Here is a 25,232-nt window from a genome sequence, read left to right on the forward strand (position 1 = left end):
ATGTGTGTTGATTTTGGGTGAAGAGTTCCTTCATTGTCACGTCCTCCTGAAAACAGATTCTGTGAGCCAATATTTGCAAACACCTCCTACCAGCCCAAGGAACCAGAAGTGAGCCTGCATGGTCACGGGGCCACAATGAATAGTTAGATGGCAGCAGTCCACCACTTCTTTGTCAAAGTACAGGGAAGCATTTGCTTGATCTGGTGAGCAGCCTGAATATATGGAAGCCCTCTGGGAGAGCTGCAAGCCAGGTTCTTTCTTCCACTTCCAGTGGTATCCAGGCTACTGCAAAGATGCAATCAAAGAATCATGTCATTGCTGATGGCTTTGGTCTCACACTCATCCAACCTAAAGAGTGGAAACACAGATGTGAACCACTCTCTTCTTGCTTTTAACAGAGCCCAAGAGCCCCCACTACACTGGTGTTTTTCTCAGCTGCCAAATCTCAAATGTTTCCAGGAGCTGTACGAGGAAAGCAATGCTAGTTTTAATCTCCATCATGCTGGATTAGATTAACTCCTTGGCCAGAGTAGCTCAGCCATATCTTATTGACCAAAGGCACTTTGGCAGTAAATTGCCATATTATATTATACTATATAGCAGGACTCATTATACCTTGAGGCTATGTAGAAAATGAGGCCACAGAAAAGGAAACCTTGGGGTTTAGGAATGTTTGGTGGCATGTTGCTATCTCCAGACATTGTGATATGCAGAGGTGCAAAAAGCCAGAGTGGTGATGTTTTTGTATCAACTGGAAAAGGCCATCTGGCTCCTCACCAGCTGTCTCTTCTAGCACCAGATGTAGGGTTTCCACTTATACTCAGACTGCAGATAGAAGAAGAGCCTAGGAGGTTATCCATCCAACCTCCTTTCATTTTGTAGATGGGAGAACCAAGACCAGAGAGAGGATATCACTCAGCTAGGGAGCAGCAGAGTCACACAGAGAAATTGGATCTCCAGATTCCCAGTCCATTATTCCTTTCACTACAGGATGCTCTGGTCCTTGGAAAACATATACAGGGGATTATTTCCCATAGAGGGGAATTAGAGTTGTAATAATCAAGAGCACAGACTCTATAGACAGAATGACTCAATTCTAATGCTACTCAAGGTGTATAAGCTATATAACCATAGTCAAAGTACTTAACTGTTCTATTCTTTAGTTTTTCCATTAACATAATGGGAATGTCAATGGTACATATCTCAGTTTTGTAAAGATTAAATGAGCTAGTATATGTTTAGCATGTAGAATCATGCTTGTCACATGAAGTGCACAATATGAATGTGTGTTATTATGATCATCCTAAGCAAATTGAGCAGTCCTGTAACCACTAAGTCACCTTCATGGTTTCCACTCTTTGAATCATTCAGCTGAAGCTGAACTATGGCTGTAAACACCCTGCCTGATCAGCACTGACTCTCTATGGCAACTGCCACATCTTTGTGACTGCTTACTTTACTTAGCATAATGTCCTCAAGGTTCACCCATGTCGTAGTATGTGACAGGATTGCCTTCTATTTCCATATTTCATGGTGTATATGTATCACATTTTTAAAAATGTATGTATCTGTCAATGGGCACCTGGTTTGCTCTCTCCCTACCTCTTGACCATTGTGAATAGTGCCAGTGTGAACATGGGTATACAACTGTCTCTTTGACATCCTGCTCTAAATTCTTTCGGATACATTCCCAAAAATGGAGTTACCGAGTTATCTGGTAATTTTATTTTTAATTTTTGAGAACTTATCTTACTGTTTTCTATAGTGCCTACACCATTTTACTTTCTTACCAACAGTGTACAAGGGTTCACATTTCTTCACATCCTCATCAACACTTACTATTTTATTTATTTTTTTTAATAGTAGCCATCCTAATGGCTATGAGGTTGTTACTCATTGAGGTCTTGTGTGGTTGTTTTCTTTTTAATTACCATTGACATTCAATATTGTATTTATTATATTAGTTTCACGTGTACAGCATAGTGATTAGACATTTAAATAAACATATGGGTTTTACAAATCTACATTGCTCATTTTCTTATAAACTTATTTAAAAATCTAAATTATCCATCATTTTCAGAAGACAATATAGAAAATTACCTTGAACTTTAACTTGAGCATTTTCCAACTTAGTAGATTCTATAGGCCAGTGTGGTTCCTTGGCATATATGTTTGAATTGATGGAAGCCCCAGAGTCAGGCTACTTTCCATAAATATTTATGGAGCCTCCACAGAGATTGTAGCACTGAGCTAGAGCCTTTATCCTGCCCTTGTCTATAAATACTCTGTAAAAAAATGCAGAGAAACATGAGCCAGACTCTCAAGCTATCATGTAAAAATGAATTATTTGTCAATAAGAGAATTATGTACATTGTAAATCAGAGGAAGGAAAGTTATCCATGTTGAACAGTTGAATGCTCACTGCTGAAGTGAGAGAACTATACTTTCCTAAGCAAAGGTTAGCATCAGTCCCTTCCTGGGCAGGACACAGATCCACACCATTAGGTGGACAAGCCAAATGATTGGGTCCTGCCTGAGAAGACCCTGCACCACCTCTGCTTTTTAAAAGCAGCCACACTCATTTCCAATAAGGCAACTTACTTCTAAAAAGGCAGTGTAGTCTTGGCATGAAAAGGTATAAGAGGCATGCTTGTCTTGCCAGAAGCTCCTTTCCTTTGTCATAGGCCCTATAGGATTATGTCTTGATGGCTTCTAATCCCTTGGTTTGTACTTGCTTTTGCTTTCCCTGGAATACTCTCTGCCTGCTAGCTACTGGTCTTACTTGTGGCCCAAAATTTTTATCTCTGCAAAGTAAAGGTTATGGAGGAGCACAGAGACAGAGTTGGACACAGACACATCTGCCTTGGGCCATCTGAACAGTCTAGGACAATCCCACTTCACATAGTTTGTCCTCTCAAGGACAGCAGATGAAAAGAGAGGGCTACTAGCACTTGTGATTCTATGGTCTTACTCAATGGAGTGTGAATGATTCTACTAGGGCTGTGTACAGGGCCAGAAGTCTAGAAGAAGAAAGAAAGAGGTACAGGGAGAACTCCTTCAGGCTGAACTACTGGTGGCAATTTGGACTTAAAAGGCTGAGTCTTTTTTGTTCCTTTTGAAGAGGCACCACTGACTGATGGGATAAACCCAAGAATCACCTTTAAAACTCTTGAGTTTTCTTCCTCAGCCACTTCAGGTGGAACCTCCACAATCCCTAAGTTACACAGGATGAAAAGTCTGCCACATCTGCACCTACACTCCTGTTGCTCACAAAATGTTCCTTCGCCAGCCCCTCCTGCTTCTTTCCACTCTGGATCCTCTCCTGCCCACCATGATTATCCTTTCCACTCTCATCTGTCCAGGATGCTAGCTCCAAAGACAGACACAATTAGGGGCACTACTTATGAAATGGCCGTGTGGTCCTGCCATACCATTTAGCCCTGTCTGTAGCCCATAGGCCTGACTATCATTACCTTCCTCCACCCCCAGGTTTTAACTTCCATCATTCAGAGCAGGCTATAGTGGTCAAGGCATCCCATTGATTTGCCTCTTTGAGTTTCTAAATACTTACTCCCCATAGCACTTCCCAGCTGTCGAGACTTAGAAGGGTCAGTGGTGGGAATGAAAGGTGGGGGAATGCTCACAGAGAAGCATGTCTGTATATTTGCTCATTGATACATATGGTACCTTTAGGTGCATGCTAATGGCTCTGTCTCTCTTTCCCCTACACAGGGCCTGGAGCAGTCATTGATGGTGTAAACTCGGCCTCTAGAGCGCTGGCTTGTCTCTGGCTATCAGGGACCCTCTTTGCCCACTTCTTCATCAAGTTTTGATAAGAAACCATAGGTTCTCTGAGCAACGTCTGCTTCTCCATATCACAGACTTTAATCTACACTGCGGAGGGCAAACCAGTTTGGGCTTCTTTTTGTTTCTTTGTTTCTGATATTCTTCTTGATTTTTTTTTTACTTTTGGGTTTTGTTTGTTTATTTGATTTTTTTAAGTTTAAATGAGTGGGGTTGGGGGAGGGGTGGGCAGGGTTCTACCATGTGTAGGATAATCATTCATTGGTGTGTCCAAAAGTGGAATATGTTTCTGCTAGCTTGGCCCTTCCCTCCCTTCTGCTTCTCTCCTCCTCATCATCATCACTGACCTCTCCTCTCCCATACACCAAAACATGAGCTCCATTTGGACAAAAAATGTGCCTCATGATAAACACCCTGAAGACACAACTTGACTTATAATGTAGTGCACAGCAAGAGTTATATTCAAGTGTCCTATTATCTGTATCTTTTAAGCTTTGGACCATTTTCCTGATTATAATGTACATATAGCCCTCCATCCATGTTTATTATTATCTAATTACACTAGGGTTCACATCCTTTCTTTCTGGGAAGTCATCACAATGTGTGTGTATTTGTCACAAACACACATGCATGTATATAATCTTGCCCTATTTGCATTTATCACCAACTACAGGGATTATTACAGGTTTGGGGATATTTATTCAACCCAACATTAAAAACTTAGAAATCAAATGGCCAAAAAGGGGGGAGGCATTTTGAGGATAGCATTTCTCTTTTTAAAAAAAATGTGTGTAACTTACAAAAAAAATGACTTATAGATGGCTGAATATTTAGGTTTTATCAAGCTATCTATCAAAGAAATCATATAGTTATCCATCTACTCAATTATCTGATTCATCTCTCCATTCAATTACCTACCCACCCATCTTCCTCTCTAGCAATCTATTTACTCTATTTATCAATCTATCAGTGTAATTATCTAACACTTCTTTCTATTTCTTTCCCCACTACTCACTATCAATTCATCACCATATTAATATCTAGTCATATTGTGTCTATTCAATTGTACTCATTTCTCCTCTACCTTCAACAGACATTGGCATCTTCAAAATTATCTATCAACTTCCCATGTGAAAGCCAATGATCTCACAGGCTAACAACATAGAAAGCAATATGTCATGGACTCCTTGGAATGTGGTGGCCCATCCACCCAAAGCAGATGCTGATAACAGATGGACCAAAGTGGGATTCCAATGACCACTCACTCACTATTCCCAGAAGAGACCGTATTTCCAAAACCATCTTCTCAGGAAGCAGGTTGACCCTGGAGAAGCCTTGATAGGTACTGTATTTTCCTTTTCTCACTCTTGAAGGACTGAGGCTTCTCTCAGCCTTTCAAGAAAGTGTATGTCAGGAACCTATGGGATTACCTGCATGGCTGGCTTTTCTTTATAGCAAGAACATAAAGGAAAAAACACATTTCTGTCTGTGGAGTGTGAAGAGGGCAGTCCACCTGTCTGAGTGCAATGACTTCAGCTATTGTCTCCTCTCTGCTCCAGTTTTAGCTTAATCTGTTTGAAAACTACCCAGTAAAAAAGCTGATGAAGCCAATTATGTGGTGGGTGTGTTGACAACTCTGGTATTTGTTTCAGGAAGCTCTTCTGAGCTGAGGAGGGCACTTGAGCAACTGACTTAATTTCCAAGCACTTGATTAACACAACACTGCAAAGAGAAGGGGAAAAGTGTAAGTGACACACAATTTCCTCTGATACAGCTTTTCTCCATTGGCCTAGGGGAAGAATGTCTTCATTTCTCTGTATTTAAAGCAGACCCAGCATATGATGTTTCTGCATTATCTCCTGGGGCAACAAGGATTCAGCCAGCAGGGTACCGGTGAACCAGTGGAAGATCATTGAAAATCATATAAGTCTGTGCTCCTCTTTACCTGTGCTACAGGGACTGACCTACTGAGAGGATGAGAAAGAAGCATCAACAAGGACTATCTCACAGACCTGCTCTCCCTCGATGGGAAAACTCTTTCAGGAAAATAATACATAATAAATAGGTGTGTGGAGACTATATATGTAGTCTATACACACACACACACACACACACATACACACACATATACACGTGTGTGTGTGTGTGTGTATGCTGTCTTGGCATACAAAAAGCTGTACTTTCATAGGAGTTAGAGCTGGTGCAAGTGAAATTAATATTACATTTACCAGCTGTAAACAGACATCTGCATTTCCTAGTGAACCGCCAGGAGCTAGAATCTGGGAACATAAATGATGTGCCAAGAGCACTGTATCGATTCCAAGTTCCAGGGCCAATTATGAGCAGGCATCAAGTCATAATTAAAAGTCGGACATCAGTGTTTCATATCTGTCACCACATACAGCACCTGGAATCGGGTTGGTGTCAGACATTGTATGAGAATTAAATGTGTCATTGGAGTGTTCTACTGATAGCAAATGTGCCACTTTGGAGTAAAAGAAATATGGAGGCACTGGGCAGTGTTGGTGATTCTGGAGAATACGGATCTCGAAATGGACAAGCTGTAAATGTCCTTCATTATAAGAGTCCTTCTAGAGGAAGGGGGCCATCCCCCTATGCAGGAAGATCACCAGCACCTTTGGAACAGAGCAAGGCTGGTCTCAGAGCCACTGTGAAACTCTGCATGCCCTCTTTTACTGGATAGCAAAGCACCTCTGGGAGTTGCCTCTTCCAGCCACATTCTGCAGGGGGAAAACTACAACTAATCCTCATCTGTCTGTGATAAAGAAAACCAAATAAATAAGACCCAAGGAAACTGGGCACTGGGAAAGGAAATTGCTCTTCCTCACAGCAGATGTACCTCAGCCTCTGTGTTGTTCGGGTTACTTTGGTGGGGATGGCTCTATATGACGGTAGTTCTTCCCCAGCATTTTGAAGCATCCAGAACAGTAAATGCTCACTAAAGACAACATCCACACTTCCACCTGCTCTTTCAACTTTACATATGGAGGGTATGTGGATAAGGCCTGCTGGATGGAATTTTTTTGAGGTATTATATGGGGGTGGAGCTAAGGGTAAAGGAGGGAAAAATAAACAAGTCCCTCAGCAACTGAAAGCTCTTTATGGGTTTCCTGAGGGAAGAAAACCAATAGTGCTTATCAGGAGAGAGGAATTCAGCAATGCAGCTACTCTGAAACCTTCCCCTTCCCAAAGCAAAGTTAATATGGACTTCCACCAAAGTAATGCCAATGAAAGTGCTAGTGCTCAGATGGTGGCCAAGCTCGCTTTTTCAGAAGTTTAATGTCAAGTGCCTGATATAGTCATCTGCAAGTCTAAGCAAGTGTGTGTAGTTTTTCTCATTCTTGTTTTAACTGGGGGAGAGGAGAGATACAAGAGAATGGGGTGCAAACATGCACATATTTTATGCAGAGAACACCAAGAAAGGTTGTTCTGCTGCAATTGTGTATAAATGAATAGAAGGAAAGCTAAGGCTTTGTATCATTAAGAGGCCTGAGCCTCTTGCCTCTGAAACCAGTGCCTCATACTAGATGACATGTGGGTAGAAAGTGTGCTCTGGACTCCAGAAACTCCACAACCAAGGATGAGTTTAAGGATCTGTTGCTGTGTCGATCCAGTTACCTTATGCTCCACATGGAGGAATCAACAAGTTCCACCTATGTCAAAAGAACTCTTATGTGGAAAGTGGAGAGAACCTCAAGGTGGGCAGTGGATCCCAAAGAGAGTTTATCACTGTCACTGCATCAGGAGTGGCTGTACATTGAATAACCTGGTTTTTGCCGGGGCTTCCAGAACCCCCGAGATCATCTTCTCCTCTGTAGTTGTGTATGAATGTTGTCAGCCCTATCAGTAGAAGGATGGGAGAAATGGCTCAAGGTGAGGAGAGATAGGGGGTGGGGGTATCTCTCCCAATTTCATTCTGGGTCTTCAGCAGAGAAAAACTGGCTTTGCGACACCTACACACAGCCCTCCGTACCTCCCCACCACCACCCCCTCTTTAAAAAAATCCACATTTTAATTTTTATTTTTTAAAAGCAAAGTTTAATCGTTTTGGAATTAGGGGAAGCAGCATAAAATTGTTCTTCTCAGAAACATGCATTTTTACTTTTTTGGTCCAATAAGGAGAATCTTTTCTGTCATTTTGCACAAGATCTATGTTTAGAAATGCTTATACTTAATTGCCTCCTCTCCTACTATCCAAAGTTTCCCTGTCTTTTTCTTTTAAGACAAATGAGTTTGAGCAGTTGCAGTAACACTTCACAGGTGTGTAAGTAGGAAGACATCATTTTCAAAAACATACCATATGATGAGAACTCCTAGTGATCACTAAAAGTAAACAAATAAAAATGCCAGTCTCATTTCCCTCATTTCTTATTTAATAGAAGAGAAGTAAATGAAAGGAAGAAGAAATAGATTTGCAATTAAAAGATGTGGCAAAAAGAGCTGAACGAGTGCAATTTAGCCTTCAGGTGCAGAATAATGGGAGTCCAAAGGAATGTGGAGTGGACTTAATTAGACGCAATTGTCTTCATCCTGAAAGTAGCCAGCTAAACCTAATTTCCAGTCTTTTGAGAGATTCCTTTTTGTTTCTTTCAAGGGTGCCCTTTTAAAGGCACATGGTTATTCCAGTTGTTCCACACCACTGAGTGCAGAAAGAAAGATTGTGAACCTTCTACTATTCTGTCTCAACCACATTCTCTGCTATGGGCAGATTTATAAGGATATCAATAATAGCAATGATAAGTAATAATAGCTGCCTTGCATTAGTTAGAGGGAGCATTTTTAATTCTACAAAAATTTTTGTGACATGTAAAGTGCAGTTGTAAGGAATGTGTGCGTGTACGAAAATGTATCTGTCAAGTTCAGAGTCCTCTGGATTAAAAACAATTATGACTTATCAATGGTGCCGTCATAGCTGTGTCAGACAATGGGTGGACCCATTCTCACAATTACCCTTCAAACAAATCTATGTTCAAATGCTTTAAAAATTTACCACATGATACAACAGTATAACTTTGTCAGTCTCCTAGAGTTCTTTGATTCTTTATTTTTTTCCAATATTTTTTTTCCTTAAAAATCAATGAAGACTTGATTTCTGTCAATAATTGTATTAAGGGTGAATATACTACCTGAATTCTGTGCATGTTACATTGTAGTTGTAACCTTTTCTAATTCAGGATGAATACGAGATGGTCGTGATTGTGCAGTGTATCAATAAAGTTCAAAGAAATTTGTACTTTTGGGGGGGGCTTTTTATTAGAATATATCACTGAGTATTCAGGAATGGAGAAAAGTGACGCAGACTATGCTTCTCCCATATGTGTGTTTTAGGCTTTGGGGAGTAGATGCAATCAAATATGCTAGTCTCTCTTTCTCTCTCTCCCTCTCTCTCTCTCGGCATAGAAGGCAGTCTAAGCACTTTCTATATTACACGTGTTATCAAATGTCTATGCCATCTACAAATAATATAAAATGTATCTGCAGCCTCAAAGTGTAAAAAATGTATTGTTTGACCTAGGCTCAATGGAATCAGAAGAGCAGTTTCAGAAAAATAATGACAGATACTCCTTAGTTTGAAACTCTATTCTTTAATAATTTCTACAGTTTGATTCCACTGAATTAAGCACAACTGTGACAAGAGTAAGTATGAGAAGATATGGTGGCTATGATATACATTTATTCACAGAAGTGTATGCCATGTTTTAATTGTCCTCCATCTTAGGTTTTACAGTAGTGTACATATGGGTATTAGCATGAAAAAGAGACCTGGAGAAGAAGCTGCATTTCTATGATTACCTTTTCTAAAACACCTTTCTCTTTCACCAAAACTCCAGTGCCCTTACCCTCATCACACATGCATTTGCTTTTCTGAAGGAATGGATATTAACCTCTTCTGTGCACTCAGCTTCTCATCAACCATTTGTATATCAAATAGCCCTTCTGCAATTAACTAAATATGTGATCTTGGACTGGACATTGGATCTTAGTGTTTATTTTCTCCTCTGTACCATTTTTTAATTTGCACTTCTCAGCGTGTTTTAGTTCTCAATTATCTAGGCAGTTTTTGGTTCTCTTTCAACCACTGGATTTCTCAAGACTTCCCTTAAATAAAGCTTAAAATCAACAACTGGTTATGGTTTGGGAATTCAGCAAGAAGGGGGTTAAGATTCTTCAACTGATATTACAGTATGGGTAGCACCTCTGGCCTACACCCCAAGTTTGAGTTACGAGGGTGGTTTCTTCTTGACTTTCTAGGCAGACAAGGCCAATCCTGACCTTTCAAGACTCTGTCTCCTTCTCAGTGAGCGGGACACAGATTTGTAACTTGATAAACTAGAGAATGTTCTTTGAAAAGTAAAATACGAAGGTAATGATAGACACCAATGACTGAGTTTTCAGTTTCCTCAGGCTCATTATAAAATTATGACTTGTCAAAGAAACAGATTTCTGGGCCTTTTACCATCTTAATGCCTGTAGTGCTCCTTCTCCCTTCCCCTTGTTATTAATCCTTTTAACTGTCCTTTTCCCATCCAGACCTGACCCTCTCCCGCTCCTGCTCATACATGCTGAAACCCTTACCTGTCCCTCTGTTCTCCAGCTGGCACAGACATGTACTGGTCACTCCATCTGACCACTCAGCTCCATCAATCATCAGTGGACCAATTTATTTCTCCATCAGCTAACCACTCACCTACTCATTCACATATTATGTTCCCCATTTATCTAACCCTTATTCCATCTATACACTCATGCACCTCCCTAATGTGACTGTTCCCATCTACTTATTGAAACCATCTATCCATTCCTCGCCTGTCAATCCAGCTACCAATCATCCTCCAGCTAGCCTTTGGCAGGCATGTCTACTTACCAAGACACTTCAAGGTAATGAAAATCTTTGCTGTTATCTTTAAATTCTGCAAGGGAGGCTTTATCTAGCTATGCTTAAGCATGGCAGCCAAACAGTTGGATGCATTTCTTTTTGTTATTTTTTGCCCAAATACACCATATTAAAAACATATACATAATGGAGTCTTTAGGGGATGTATTCAAGGCATTCTTGTTGCTATCAACATGTATTACAGTTGCAAAAGGATGTAGGAAGATGGAGAATTGGGAGTGGAGTGGAAACCCCCAGATGAGTACATGTTGATGTTTAACTTTCTAATACTAGGAATGCAATGAACATAACTGACTGAAGAGACAGACAGGAGAGACCTTGCTGGCAACTACCTCTTTTTTCCAGTTAAATTTTTGTTAAGTAAGTTATTTACTTTTATGAAAATTGGGGAGTATTAATAATTAGCACTGAACCCTATGTGCACTATTAGAAACTAAAACCCCAGTGCTATAAATAATAGTGTCATCCTTTACCATGGCCATCTATCTGGTCATCAAGAATTGTTTTCTCACATTTTTTCCCATTTGTTCATTTATGTATGCATCACATTTAGTAACGAGCATCCCTTAAGGAGCTCACATCTAAGATGTGACAACAGCTCTGTAAAAAGAAACACTGCAGTATCATATTGAAGTATTCAGATAAAGTGAAGAGAACATAACTATGGGGGGGGTGAATATTGGGAAATGATTGGAAACTTCATTATTTTCTGTACTTTTCCCCCAGAAAAGAAAAGCTGGGATGTAGACAGCTAATATAGAGAATGGATATGGTGAGCAGATACATTACTACAAAAACCAATGTGGTACCAGGACCACAGCACATGTGATGTCCAAGTACTTATTGATGTAGTGAATACAAGTGTGTTGGACAGATGAATACCATGGAAGGAGTTAAAAGTACAAAAGGCCAGAGACCACAATGTACAATTGAAGATGAAGCCAACACAGGAACTCTTAGAGATAGAGAGACACAACTTCTGGAAGGTCACATCTGGTCAGAATATTAAGTTTAATTTTATACAGGATTACTGAGCGTGTTATCTTTCATTGGATCTCAAAGCTCCATGAGCCTCTCTGATGAGGGAAGAAAGAAAAGGGTGATTGAGGGCAGGGACACAGCAGAGACTAAAGAGGGAGAAGCAGAAATTACTGTGCAGTTGCTGAATACTTACCCCAAAAAGAAATCTGCAGTTATTGACTGCAGTTCTGGGACTCATTTGTATTTAAGTGTTCAACAGCATGTCCTATGTCAAAAATATGAATATTTATAGTTTTTACCTCTCAGTCACTTGCTATACCCTAGAAGATATATTTCCTTTTATTTAGTTAAGTCCTAAAAGCAAGTATTTTATCTTCAGAGACATAGTGTGATGTAGTTTGGGGGAATTTATTTCTAAATTCTGATCTAACAATTTACATATTGTATTGCTTTCAACCAATTTTGTACCCTTTCTGAACTTCAGCTTTATCTATGTTGGTACAATGGTCAGACCCACCTCAGAAGGCTGGTTGTGAGGACTATTAGGTGTAAAGAGTTAAGGATTTTAACATAGTGCCTGGCACATATAAGTTACAAAATAAGCATTAGATTTTTTCCTCCTATTCTTTCCTCAGCCTTCTGTCAATGCCTTCACTTTCTTGAGCATCTATGAGCTATCTCAACTATGCTGCCTCTTTCAAAAGTATATTTTATATATTATTTTTTATTGGAGTTTAAAAGAGATAATACATTTTTGAGTTCTGGATTATTCAAGGATGCAAGCTTAAAAAGCTAGGAAGATTTTTGGTAGACCACCACAGAAATACTGAAAAAACAGTAGAACATCATTTCAATCTAATAAACATGTATGTGATCACTAGTATGGAACAAGTACTGAGGACAAACACAAAAGAATATCTAACTTCAAGAAAATCTTAGTCCAATGGAGGATATGAAGTTACAGCCCAACGTGGTAGATATTGTTCAAAGGCTAGAGGATCAAGTAAGTGCACATAACCAGATATCAGGGGTCAAGGCACCCTTGCAGAAGATGAGATGCCTGAGCTACATCTTGAAGGAGCCAAAGGAATTAGCCAGGAAAAGGGAAGGAGGAGGAGCAAGTGAGTAACAGCAGAAGCATAGCAAGGTCAAGAAACTGCAAATACAGATTATCCCAAAAAGGATGAGGGGAGAGGCACACACCAGGAGAGAAGGTGGAAAGGGGTAGGTAAGAACAAGATTCCTGAGATGTTGTGATTTCTACTAAGATAGATAAGGCAGATATCAAAGGATTTAGCCAGAAGAGTGGCCAGGTGGAATTCACAATTGAGCTATATTACCATGGCAGGGGGGTAGATTAAAGAGCATTGGTCACTGGCAAGAGAGAAACATGTTAAGGGAAGTTGATATAATTTTGGTGAAAAAATGATTATGAATAATAAGAAGTAGCAGGGAAGTTGGAATGATTTTTAGAAGGCAGATCAAATGGGAAGGAATAGACACATGGGAGTTGGAGATATGGGGGATATTCCAGATTTCCAATTTCGCCAACTGGGTGGAAGATGTGATTCTGAAAACTAAGGAGGACGATAAAGTTTCATCAGTTTTTGACACATCTTTTCAAGGATCCTTAGAACCTCCAGGTGGAGGGATTTAAGCATCATCAGCATTTTCCTGAGTCATGTAATTATATCCATCATCCTCTACAAGGGGTGCCTGATTTCCTTCCTCCACTTCCCACTTTAGTCCCATAGAAACTCTAGCTCCTTGAGTTATTTGCAATTCATTTCTCATCCTCCATTTCCTCCGTCTTCTGATTTTGTCTTACAAAGGTACTGCTTTTTATTGCTTGCTGCGATGGGGTTGTATGGTACACAGCAGTCCTTGGAGTGGGCAGTCAGGAAGTGACAGAAGACTGAAGTGGGAAGGAGAAAATGGCTTGGCTCTCCCACCACCCAGATGGGATGTGGCACTTCTCATGTCTAACACTAAGGACAAACCACTGTTCACTGTGTGATGAGAGAATAGCTGGGCTCTGCGAATGTTTGTACGTGTTTATTACAATCCATCTGCTTTTTTACAGTAAGGCAAATCCTCTTTTTGTTCTTACCCTACAATTTGATGCTCATTTCCTTGTGAACATTTTTTAGAAAAGTTCTTAAGTTTTCAAACCTCATCCAGCTTTGTTCAATTTTTCCCCCCAATAATCTCAGAGAAGCCATCCTAAAACTTGGGAAGCCTGGATCTTTGCAGGAAGCCATGGTGTCTGGCTGCCTCTCAAGGCAACGAGGTTTTCCAGGTGGCCCTATCAGCATATGTCAACACAGAGCCGTGGGAGTTTGAGCCCACGTGCGTGCACTGGTCTGAGACGATGCAGCAGGAACTGCAAGTGGGAAGAACTAAATGTTAATCTTGATTCTGCCATATATTAGCTGTGTGCCTGCAGATTTATAGTGTAACCTCTTACAGCCTCAGTTTACTCACGTGCAAAGTAGGGTTAGTAACTATCCCATGACACTGCTGTGAGGCATAGAATAGAAGGAGCAACACAAAAGCACCTGGCCAGCTCCTGGAATATAGATGCTCGGCACAGAGAAGCAGCTGATTAGTTCATTCCTTTTCATCACCCTCTGCTCTGCTCTCCCCATTTTCCAAACCAGCCCACACCTACCAACACATGATCATCTAGAAGGCACAATGTAAGGGATGCCTCTACTCAAATATCATATTCTCCACTTTGTTGTTGGAATCACGTCAAATGAAAATGTGTGAGGCTGTATGTTTATATTCAGCTTTCAAGTGTTTTATAATATCTACTTCCTTCTCCCCTTCCCCCCTCTTTCTAGGTGCATAAGGTGTAAGAAACCAATTACAAATGCAAGGTGGCTATCTGTCCATCTATAGATCTCAAGGTTGGCTGTCCCTGAGAAAGGAGGCAAGCCAGGTTCTGCCCATGGAGCCCATGTCTTTTGTTCCTGCTCTCATTTCCTGCATGCTGGATTTGCAAGGACTGTTGCTCTGGTTACAAGACAGAGTCAGTTTCTCTCCCTTCATGGGCAGAGGTCTCAGGGGAATGAGCTTATTAGAGATATAGTAGCCACGTAGTTGAGTCAGCTAGGATGGTAAAGAGACTCATTGGTGGTCCTCAACTACAAAGGCTCCAGTTCTTCTCTGGATGAAGCCAGAGTCTCTGTATCAGTGCTGCATGGGCAGCATGGACAACCCCATGTGATCTCTTCCTGTCTCATTTTCCACCTTGTGTGACAGTGGCTCCAGGACCTGAGTCAGTGTGCTTGTTTGAATGGGTCTCTTTGATGTCAATTCTTCATTGAGTTACTTGCAGAATCCCCCGTTATCCCTGCCTTGCTCTCCCCGGTACTGATGTCTGTTCTGCAGGCAGTATCAGCACTCTTCAACCTGCCCCCTTCCATCCTCTTAATTCTTACCTTAAGGATCTTGAAAGTGCTGAGGAGGAGAGTAACACAAGAAGTGGAAGGTGCCTTTTGGGGATGGGTTGTAAAATTACTGTCTTGTGAGTATTCCTTTTGTTTTAGCACAGTGAAATCCACAGGCTAACATATTTTAGCAGACCCATTCCTTGCACAAGAGCATATGACAATAGCAATGTATGTACTGGGGAGGAGGCAGGTGCAGCTGAGCACTGAGCAAGGGCCCAAAGCTGAGAACATTTATATGTTTATTGAAATCACATATGTTGTGAGGAGCTTTTGCATGTACTAATTCATATAACATTCAAAATAACCTCAAAAGTGATGGATTATCCTCACTGAAGCTCAGAGGATGCTGCTAGAGGTTGGCATGGCTGGGAATTCAATACAAGTTGGTCTGACTCCACACCACATGCTGTTTCCAGTTCCATACCAAATTGCCTGATATTCTTGGGGTTGACCCATGTTCCAAATCACACTATTTGTAGACTCTATTTGCAGAATACAAGAGCAGATCCTATAAGTCTTTGGTAAGCTTGCCTTCTTTGTGAGCTTCCAGAAAGGGAGGCAGTGGGGTAGGGTGTTCCATGTCTTAGAAGAAAACAGTACCAGAGATCTTCTGGCCCCAAGGTCAGGTCTAGAAAATGCCCTGCTCTTCAGCACTTGTAGTCTCCACTTTCCCTTTGAAGAACAAGCCCCAGTATTGCTGATTTCTGTGAATCTGACCCTAAGTTGTACATGAGTCTGAGAGCCTCAGGGAAGCATCAGAGAGAAGGGAAGAGCCAATCCTACAAAGAAGTGAGGAAAGGAAAGACTTTAATTGAGGCTCTGAGTACACAATAGTGGCTTATGAGTAAGAGGAAATAGCTCTTCTTTGCTTTCTAGTTTGGACAAAACAAGAAAGATTAACAAAAATCACAACCTAGGAAGAAAGATTATGGACAATGAAATATAGACTCTATTCAGTCAAATATGACTTTTTTCAGGCAAATGGGAACTATTGATTTTAAATAAATATAAACTTATGTCTATGTAAATCTATCTAAGTAGTTACCCACCTACCTACCAACCCATCTATCAATGGTCCTCTGTCATTGTCCACTACACCTAACTTAATGACAGCAGACAGTTTGTGTTTGCTGTTCCCCAAACATCTACAATGCTGCCTGACACATGGTAAACCACATTTATTAAATGAATGAATCCATGGATTTTGAGCTAAAGAACATGATCAAGACCATCTTTTGAGCAGAGGTCTTGTAGACCTCTCCTGGACAGAGCGAAGGGGAGAAAGTCAACACCAGCAGGCAGGAAAGGCGGGTTGGGATCTCTGTGTGGCCCACATTTGTGGTCATGAGGGCCTGATGTAGGGGATGGTGATGGGCTGGAAGAGATTGTATGGATATGGAAGGTACTGAGAAGGGAGATTTGTCTACTTCCTTGTCTGAGGGAAAATGGGTCTGAATAGAATAGGTATTCCCTTTTAATCATTTTTTGTCTGCATGTTTTGTTTGCACATTTGTCTCTCTTTGATAGCAATACTAAACTCTTATTTCTATGTGTTCATGTTTGAAGAAGCTCAGGCTCCGCCACTCAGACAAAGCATCTAAGCACAGAGGCTACTGGCTTGCCTAGTTAGCACCTAACTCGTTAGCACCCAGATGAGAGCTGTTGTCCTGGCTCCACAGCAGCTAGTTGCTGGTAGTCCTTCCTTTCCTGATCTGCTTCTTTTCTCACTCGGGAACCACTGTGACCTTGCTCCCCACCTTCTGCTAGAGGAAAGTCAAACCTTCATGTCATCAAAATATTTTCTTTCTTACTCACAGGCAAGCCGGGTGACCTCCAAAAGAGCCACCTCTTCCCCAGCTTCGTTTTTTCATGCAGCTTACCCTACATTGTACCTTAACTAAAAAACAGAGAGAACTCAGCAGGGATAAAACACTGAACTAGCCTTGTTTGCTGTGAGCTATCATGAATAAAAACCAAAAAGGGTAATGTGACAAGGATATGGATTAGATCTGGGCCTTCACACTAGTGGATTCCCGGTACCCATGGTCACCTGAGTAAGAGCATCCACTGTGTGCCAGCACCATACTAAGTCCAATGAAGAATCTATGGCATTAAATGTGGTCCCTGCCTCCTGGAAGTATAAGATGCAATTAGGAAGACAACAGACACACACACACACAAACACACACACACACACACACACACACACACACACACACACTTATATGAGTAAAATGTTCAAAGGCAAGGTGCGGTCCTGAGACATCACCTCCCATTCGCAGAAACGCTGGTGGGTGATTAAATCATACCAATGACTTTAGATGCACAGCTGCCTCCCTTTCCTATACACAGGCTCTCCCACCCAGGCATGCTCAGGGAAGGCTACCTTAGGGAGTGAAGCTGAGAAAGAAGCCACATCCCCCTCCTTCCCAGACCCAGCACAAGTGGTAGCCCCAAGGGGTCCATTGTTCTCTCCTCATGAACTACAAACAGCTTCCACAGAGGAGAGGGAGGTCCAAGTCCTGGGCTGGGCAAGCGCCCAGCTGCTGCTGTCCTCACCAGCCCCATCAGTAAACAGCACCACAGCAATCAATTTGGCTTTTTTGATGAAGACAAAACCATAGAGGAAAACCATTAGAAGAGGTAATAAAGGGCCTTCTTGTACAGTTAATCGAGAGCCTCCTGGATGGAACAAACCCAGCTGTTGCTGCTGAAAATTTACTTCTGTTTTCAAGTTCAAATAGAGACTAAAACATTATCTTCGCGGGAATTGATTTTACGTCTTGCAAACACATATGCCACCTTAATTGTGATTTGTGTGATAGTTCAGCTGCTGAAAGCTTTCGTTTATCTCTACCTGGTTAAACAACTTTAAATAATAACAAGTCAATATATCTGTCCATTGACCAGGGTTCTCACATCCCCAGAGCACACTGTTGAAGAAGAAAAAAGCATTTAACCCCTCATAGCCCAGTCTCTGCCCCACGCCCACTTCCCCACGCTTGATGTTGATGGGGAGACATAACTGCTTTAAAAATAAAACGAGCAGAAACATGCAGAGCCTTCTCTGATGTACTGTCTCCTGCAGAGGCTTTGTTTGTAGCCCCAATACATTCTTTAAATAGAAAATATCTGGCGTTTTTTGGTCAAATATTCTGCACTAAATATTCTAATTCATTTTAGTTACAGAAACTGCTTTTGCATTGAGCTCCAAAACAAGGATATTAAAAATGGCAGCTTGTTTGAAAGAACCCAGATAAACAAAAAAATCGAGGGCTTTCCACAGTGTTTTTTTAAAGGCATAGTTTTTTCATAGGAATGATTCATGTTGTATGAAGTAGGGTGGAAAGGTGAGGGCAACAGGGTTGTTTTATTCATATGAACTTAAGCTAGAGTTCTTTGGAGAGTAAAAATTTGGGTGGTAATGGGGGTGATGAGGTAAAGTTTGGGTTGGATTGTTTGTTTTCAGTTTGTTTTGTTAGCCAGTAGAAAGCTGAGAACGGAGCAGGTCAGCAACTCCAGAGAGCATCTAGTCAGTCAGCTGGCTTGCCACTTGCCGGGTCAGCAGAATCCCCTCTGTCCCGTGGGGCCTCTCCCTCATTAGTGTCAAGGGTCAGTAATACAGACAAGGGCTGGGGTCGGTCTTGCCCTGGGACATGCTAAAGGTTAACCAAACAGCAAGGAGAGAACACTGCCTGAATCCCCAGCTCTCCAGTAACCAGCTCAGTTCCCAGTGTTGGCCTCCTTTCTGTAAAGCAAACAGGGAGTGTATGTGGGAGTTGGGGAGATTTTTGGTCTGCTGGGTCCTTGCCTGGTGACAGTGCAACTCCAGGCTGTGGAGAAGACCAGCAAACAGTTACCCTGCCTGGAGAAAGGAAGGTGGGCCAAACAAAACAGACCATCCTATTTAGGCAACCAGGGGTTTGAGAGGAGGCACAGAGGCTGCAGGTGTCAGTGAGTGACCACAGAATTAATTCACCTGTTAAGGACTTTTTTTTCAAGTTTTCACAAATTCTATGTTATGGCTTCGTTTTCTAATTGCTATAATTCCAATCCAGACCTCCCTTTGAAATGCACTCTTTCCTTTGATGTTCTCACTTCCTTCTCTCCCTCCCACTTCTCCCAGAAAGCGTTATAGACACAGAACAAAATGTAATGCTAACAACAGTGATGATGCTTACGACCGACAGGCTGCTCACAAACGGTGAGCCGTGAAGACAGGAAGATGTCATTAATTGCTAATTAAAAAAAACAAACAAACCACTTCTCTTGGGTTGGTGTTTGCCTGATAGAGAACGTTTCTTGATTCTTTCATGTTTGTTCTCCATTTTCCTCCAGGGCACGGGCTGTGTATTAATTATCTGTGTATTGTCAGCCGTGAATGACTGACTGACTGAATGGATGGGTCTATTTATTTATTTTTTTAATTCCTTAGCCTGCTTTGCAGGGTGTGTGAACTTCCTGCTTTAATGTTGATATTGAAATGACATCTGTACCAAGACTTCTAGATGCTGGCACGAAAGCGCCCTTGTGCTGCCCCCAGCCTTATGGTGCCCTATGTCTGTCGCGCTCATTCTGTCTGCGCATATTTGTTGTGAGGAATCCATGTGTATGTTTACGTAGGCAACATTATAACAATAAAAGCTGCCCATTCCCACCTTCCCAACATGCTATCCAATCAACTGTGGTCTGATTTTTTTTATTTCTCATTTCTTTCCAACTCTTGTTTTCATACATAGTTAATGTTACAAAGATGTAACGTAGCAAAGTTGTAATTCTGTATTACAGTTACTAAAATGTAAGTGGGTATCTTCTCCAGATTATTGGTTGGGCAGTGGGTGAGGGACAGTGCTTCACTTGGCATATAATAGTCACTGAATAAACCTATGAAGGTTGGAATAAATTAAAGGAGCAAAAGTGCCGCTCACCTGGCTGGAGGCTGAGAGTATTACATGGAATCTCAGGCAGCAGACAGAGGAACCTCAGAAGCATCTCATTCATTTTCTAATTTAAATAAACTAGTCCATTAAATCATCCAAATTCTTCATGACTGTTTCCAAGGGAAAGGAGAGAATGAGGAGCAACGGGGGAGCGGGGGTGAGCAAAGCTGAGCTGAGAAAGGACCTGGGAGGGGTAACAGGCACTTGATACCTGGGTCAGTTCCAATATAATTCAGTACTTACTTTGCAGATGAAGAAGCTGAAATCCAGAGGGGGAAAAGTGCCCAATGAAACGAACGTGGGCAAAGGCACTGAGATTTCTCGAGCCCACCCTTTCTGACCCCAGCCCAGGGCTCTTTTCCCTAGACCTGGCTGCCCCGAATGAGACCTGGGCAAGAGTGAAAGCCCAGTTCTTCCTCTGGAGGGATTTTCAGCTCGTCCTTGCCCACAGCGAGCCCGTGGAAGGGCGCCCTGGAAAACCTGCAGAGTGTGCCGGGAGGGGAAGGAAGGAAGGCCCTAGGGCTCACTCTGGGCCCGGCGACCTGCTGAGTTTTCAATTGTTACTCAGACTGAAGGCGCAGTTTCAAAATGTTGGTTTGGGGAAGTTACTATTGAAATACAGGCTTCTGGTGACTAACGCAAGCAGCAGGGTGCCACCCTTCTCTGCCCAGAAGCTGTTCTGTTCTCTCTCCGTGCACAGGGGGGCGCTAGCAATACGCTGCGGAGCCCCAGCGACCTTGCGCTCTGCGCCGCCAGGGAAGGACTTAATTACACCCACTTCTAAGTGAGCACAGCAGCTCTTCAGTGAGCCGGTTCTGCATTGCAGACCTGGTGGCAACGCTGGCTCAAATGTCATTTCCTCTAGGAAACCTGGCCTTCTTTGATTAACCCCATTTACCTGGTATCACTCCTAATCCCTGTGTCTCCCCAGTGTGTTGGTCTGTTGGCCCTTTACCTTCACAAGGAACATGCTGTTTTTAAAAGTATCCCCAGGTATTTCAATGTCTTTTCTCTTAAGTTCCCTTTGTACAAAGGCCGTGCTTTCTCCCGCTGCTCCTGGTAGAGAGCCGAGCTCACGGAAGGGCATTCAGTGCACTTGGTGTGGGTGAAGCACACTGAACTTGGACAGAGATCCTGAACTCTGTACACAGATCAGAATGCTCTCCGTGCCATGTATCCTTAGGTGAGACCTTCCACCTCCCTGAGCCTCAGTTTCCTTATCTGTGTGTGGAATTAAAAACTACCATAGCTGTGTCACATGGTTGTCTGAGAAAAAATGACTGAAAATGATGTGTGATGGTCGGGCCAGGTGCCCGCGCCCAGGCGGTGCTTTCTAACTGGTCCCCAGATCTCTGTGATATGGGAACTACTCCCTCGGCCTGCACAGGGCACAGCACACAGTTCCTGCGCCATTTATGTACAGCTAGCCGCATACTGGGCACCAGGCAGGAGGCCTCAGGAACCTGTTCTAGCTCTTAGGAAGCCCAGTGGGGGCAATTGGAATAGGAGCAATTAAATGTAAAGCAATGGTACTAATAGTTAAGGTCGGAATGCTAGGAGAATACATGAGAGGGGTCTTATCCTACCTTGAAGAAGGACCAGGAGCAGGGAACAGGATTTTACTCATCTCCTGGCCCAGGATAGGAAGATGGTGGCCCTATGTTCCCAAACCCCAGCCCTCAGTGTCCCCAGAATGCTCTTAACTGTGGGGCATGACAAAGAAACCTAGGCTGGACTTTGTGGCCTGCTTCTGTAAACTGACATAGCCCTCCCACCCACAATGCTGTTGAGAGCATTTCAATGCCACACTGTGCAAACAGGGGTGGCACCTAATTGAACATCAAGGTTTGTTAGTTTCCTTTGCCTTCCCACAGGAGGACCAAAGCTCAGAGCTCTAGTGTCTCCTTAGATGTTTCTCATCGTAGGGGTGCCCCAAATTTCACCTGCCTTGTTTTTCTTCTAAACCCCTCACACACTCTCTGATCAAAAGATTGCACTTCAGTCCCGAGTCCTGGATCACCAGAAAGGCAAAGGGATTAGTGCATTACAGACATCCACACTGAGGGCTGTAAATGACCAGAATGTTTGTTCTTTCGGGATTTATTTGCATTAACAAAACAGATGAGCTCTGCTACCTTTGTGCCTCTGCAACTGGATGTATCCAGAGATCATGTTGCGTTGGAAGGTGGGGTTTTCCATCACCCTGTGGATTACAGGCCTAGACCACTGGATTCTGCACTATTTCCCCCAGTGTCAGAAGGAAGTGAATCAATTATTTGGATCCTTACATCTAAACAGAAGCTTGCCTACTTTCTATGTTAAATCTCAAGAAATTTTAATGCATTTGTGGAAAAATGCCTGCCTTTTCTTTGACCTTTTTTGTCTTCAGGGAACTTGTGCTTAATTTTTAAGAGAAAGCAGTGCTCAGGTTAACTCTAACTTGACATGAGTTTCCTCTAATAATCTCTTTTCAACCCAGATAAACACTTTAGTTCATTAAACATTGGGCAACCCCACCCTTCTTTTTATGTGACCCCTGGAGACCAGGGTCTTTCCCTCTCACCCTCCCCAAATGTAGTAAATATACTCTAAAGGAAATGCCTCAAATTATTTTGAGAAACTTTTGTTGACCTTTGGTTGACCCCAGTGAACTGCAAATGCATGTACTGATCTGCCTGACCCCATTCCTCGGGATCCCTGTGCTGTTGATTTTTCTGGAATTACTGAAGAAGGAGAGCATGGCATAACAAGTTTACGGATTTATTCCATTAGCTATTCATAGCTATTGTGTCCTGTTTTAATTCCAGAGTAAATACTGTTGCCTAAAAATCAACTGAGCTGTGGAGAGCTGGGAGTGTCAGAGGCAGCTGCATCATCTTCCTTGTATTCAATTTTCTCCCTAGAACTCCTCATGGAACAGAGTCATCTCAAAATCACCATCTCTCTAACGTGCATGTCCAGTTGTGACTTCATTCATCTCTTTTTTTGATTCCTCTCTAGAAATCAATTCTCCTGGTGTTGGCTCTCATGCTTTTTACTATTCCTCCTTCTCCCTCTGAAATTGTCTCTTTAGGGTGCTGGGAGAAGGACAACTTTTCTTGTTGATAGTTATTATCACCATCTGTTGTTGGTTGAAAAATGGTCTCCTACAAAATATCCACATTCCCATCCCTGCAACCTGTGACTCTACCTTTATGTAGAAAAAAAGGGGGCATGGCTTTATGGATTTGATTTAGCAGTTAACAATCATGAGGTGAGGATACTCTCCTGGTTGTCCAGAGGGTCCTAAATGCTATCGCGTGTATCCTTATAAGAGAGAGGCAGGAGGGTATCTGACACATGAAGAAAAGTTGATGTGAAGACAGCATAGAGATTTTAAGATTCTGGCTCAGATGCATGGCATGATGCAGCTACAAGCCAAGGAGTGCCGACATCTACCAGAATCCAGGAGAGGCATGGAATGGATTTCCCCCTGGAGTTTCTGAAATTGTTGTGGTCCTGATGACATATTGATTTCAGCACAATGGTGATGATCTCTAACTCTGGCCTTCCAAATTGTAAGAGAATAAATGTGTTGCTTTAAATGGCTAATTTTATGGTCATTTTTGATAGCAACCATAGGAAATTAATACACCATCTATTACTTCTTTTCAGAAATTGTACATGTTCCCAGTACTGTTTCCCTATTTAGAGTCTACCACATTCCCACACAATATGCCACATTGTCACCATCACCACTGCCATTACTGTGAACCTCTGAGCCAGTGGTTTGTGAAGGACCTTGGAGTCTATGGCATTATCCAAAATATTTTTTAACAAAGGTAGAGATTTCTAGTCCAGGCCATACTGAACTGTTATGGGAAGCCACCTAACACTTAAAAACAGGTAAAAATACTACATAAGCTATTTTTAAATAAATTATGTAGGCAAGCATGGAAATAAAAAACAAACTAACTCCATTTTTCATAAGAAAGGGGGAGCACATGGTAGAAAGATTCTGGGATCACAGGATCCATGAAGAAAAATGGCCAGGATACGTACCATAAGGGCCTTACCTGCGTGGGGTGGACATGACCTGCCAGTCCTGTGTGTGCAGGGCAGCTAAAATATGTTCCCTGGGTAAAAACTTCATTTTCTGGCCTGAAACAAACAGGAAAGCAATACCTCCTGATGCAGACTCCGGCCAGTGGGGTCTGTATGTCATGGCTGCGACAAACAAGTTCACACGGACTACAGAAGTCCTGTGGAGAAAAGGGACTGCATGGCTGCTCTCTAAGTGAGAGAGGGTCCCAACCCCTGCCTGGGCAAGCTTTATTGCTTTTCTGGGCACATTACATCAAGGATGGTCCTCATTTACTATACACAGGTTCACTTTATGTGGTTACCTTTTACAGATAACAAAAGAATGTTGCTAATTAATTCAAAGAAAAGGATGTTTGGGGAATGCAAGGGGAAAACTGTTTGAACTGGTTACACTCCATACTTGGAAGGTTTAGTACAGATTTTAGGAGGTTACTTTAAAGATATGCAGTAAACATTTGCTGCCTCAATTCAGGGTGAGGGAGTTTTAGCAAAAAGCAAGCCTCAGAGCAGCCTAGGTACAATGCAGGCCTGATTCCCCACAGGAAAACTGACCCGTGGGCTTGGCTCCTGTGTGCCGACTTGCTCTCCATTAGTTTTCTGAATCAGGGGCTGGGCTACATTCTCCATGCCATGTGGATAGGTTCCCTATAACCTCCAACTAGACCACAGTGGAAAAATGATTCAAATGAAAAAATCAGAGACCCTAGTCTGACCTGCACTGGGAGGTAAGACCCACATTTTTGTATTTAGTAAACTTTGTCTGAAACATGTAAAACGTGTAACACTTTGACATAGGCAATAAGGAAACCACTCTTATGGAAGCTTCTCCCTTCCCCCATCCACAGAACATATACAACTTTCACAGGAGGAAATGTCTCAAAAAATGAGCTCATATTTCAAAACATTAAGGTTTACATGAAAATCCAACACCACGATATTTAAAGTAAAAATGTACAACTGGAAGAAACTTACAATTTCTGAAGTACGAAGACCTTATAAGCACACAGAAAGAACAAGAAGGTGTAAATAAATAAATAAGTCTAAACACAA

General features: G+C 42.1%; 1 protein-coding gene across 4 annotated transcripts in view; it reads left to right on the forward strand.

Annotated features, from left to right (window-relative positions):
• OPCML (opioid binding protein/cell adhesion molecule like) overlaps nucleotides 1–10,080 on the forward strand; it is a 1,099,555-nt gene extending 1,089,475 nt beyond the window's left edge. For 2 of the 4 annotated variants that reach the window (XM_045860211.1, XM_045860214.1), the window contains exon 7: nucleotides 3,733–10,080. In XM_045860211.1, the coding sequence (XP_045716167.1) occupies nucleotides 3,733–3,833 (101 nt within the window). In that variant the 3' untranslated portion in view covers nucleotides 3,834–10,080. The remainder of the gene's footprint in view (nucleotides 1–3,732) is intronic. The other 2 variants (XM_045860213.1, XM_045860212.1) reach the window with 2 other exon arrangements.
• Nucleotides 10,081–25,232: the final 15,152 nt, after the last annotated feature.

This window comes from Phyllostomus hastatus, unplaced genomic scaffold, assembly GCF_019186645.2.
Source record: "Phyllostomus hastatus isolate PE091 unplaced genomic scaffold, TTU_PhHast_1.1 phas_scaffold_193, whole genome shotgun sequence".
NCBI classification, from domain to species: Eukaryota; Metazoa; Chordata; class Mammalia; order Chiroptera; family Phyllostomidae; genus Phyllostomus; species Phyllostomus hastatus.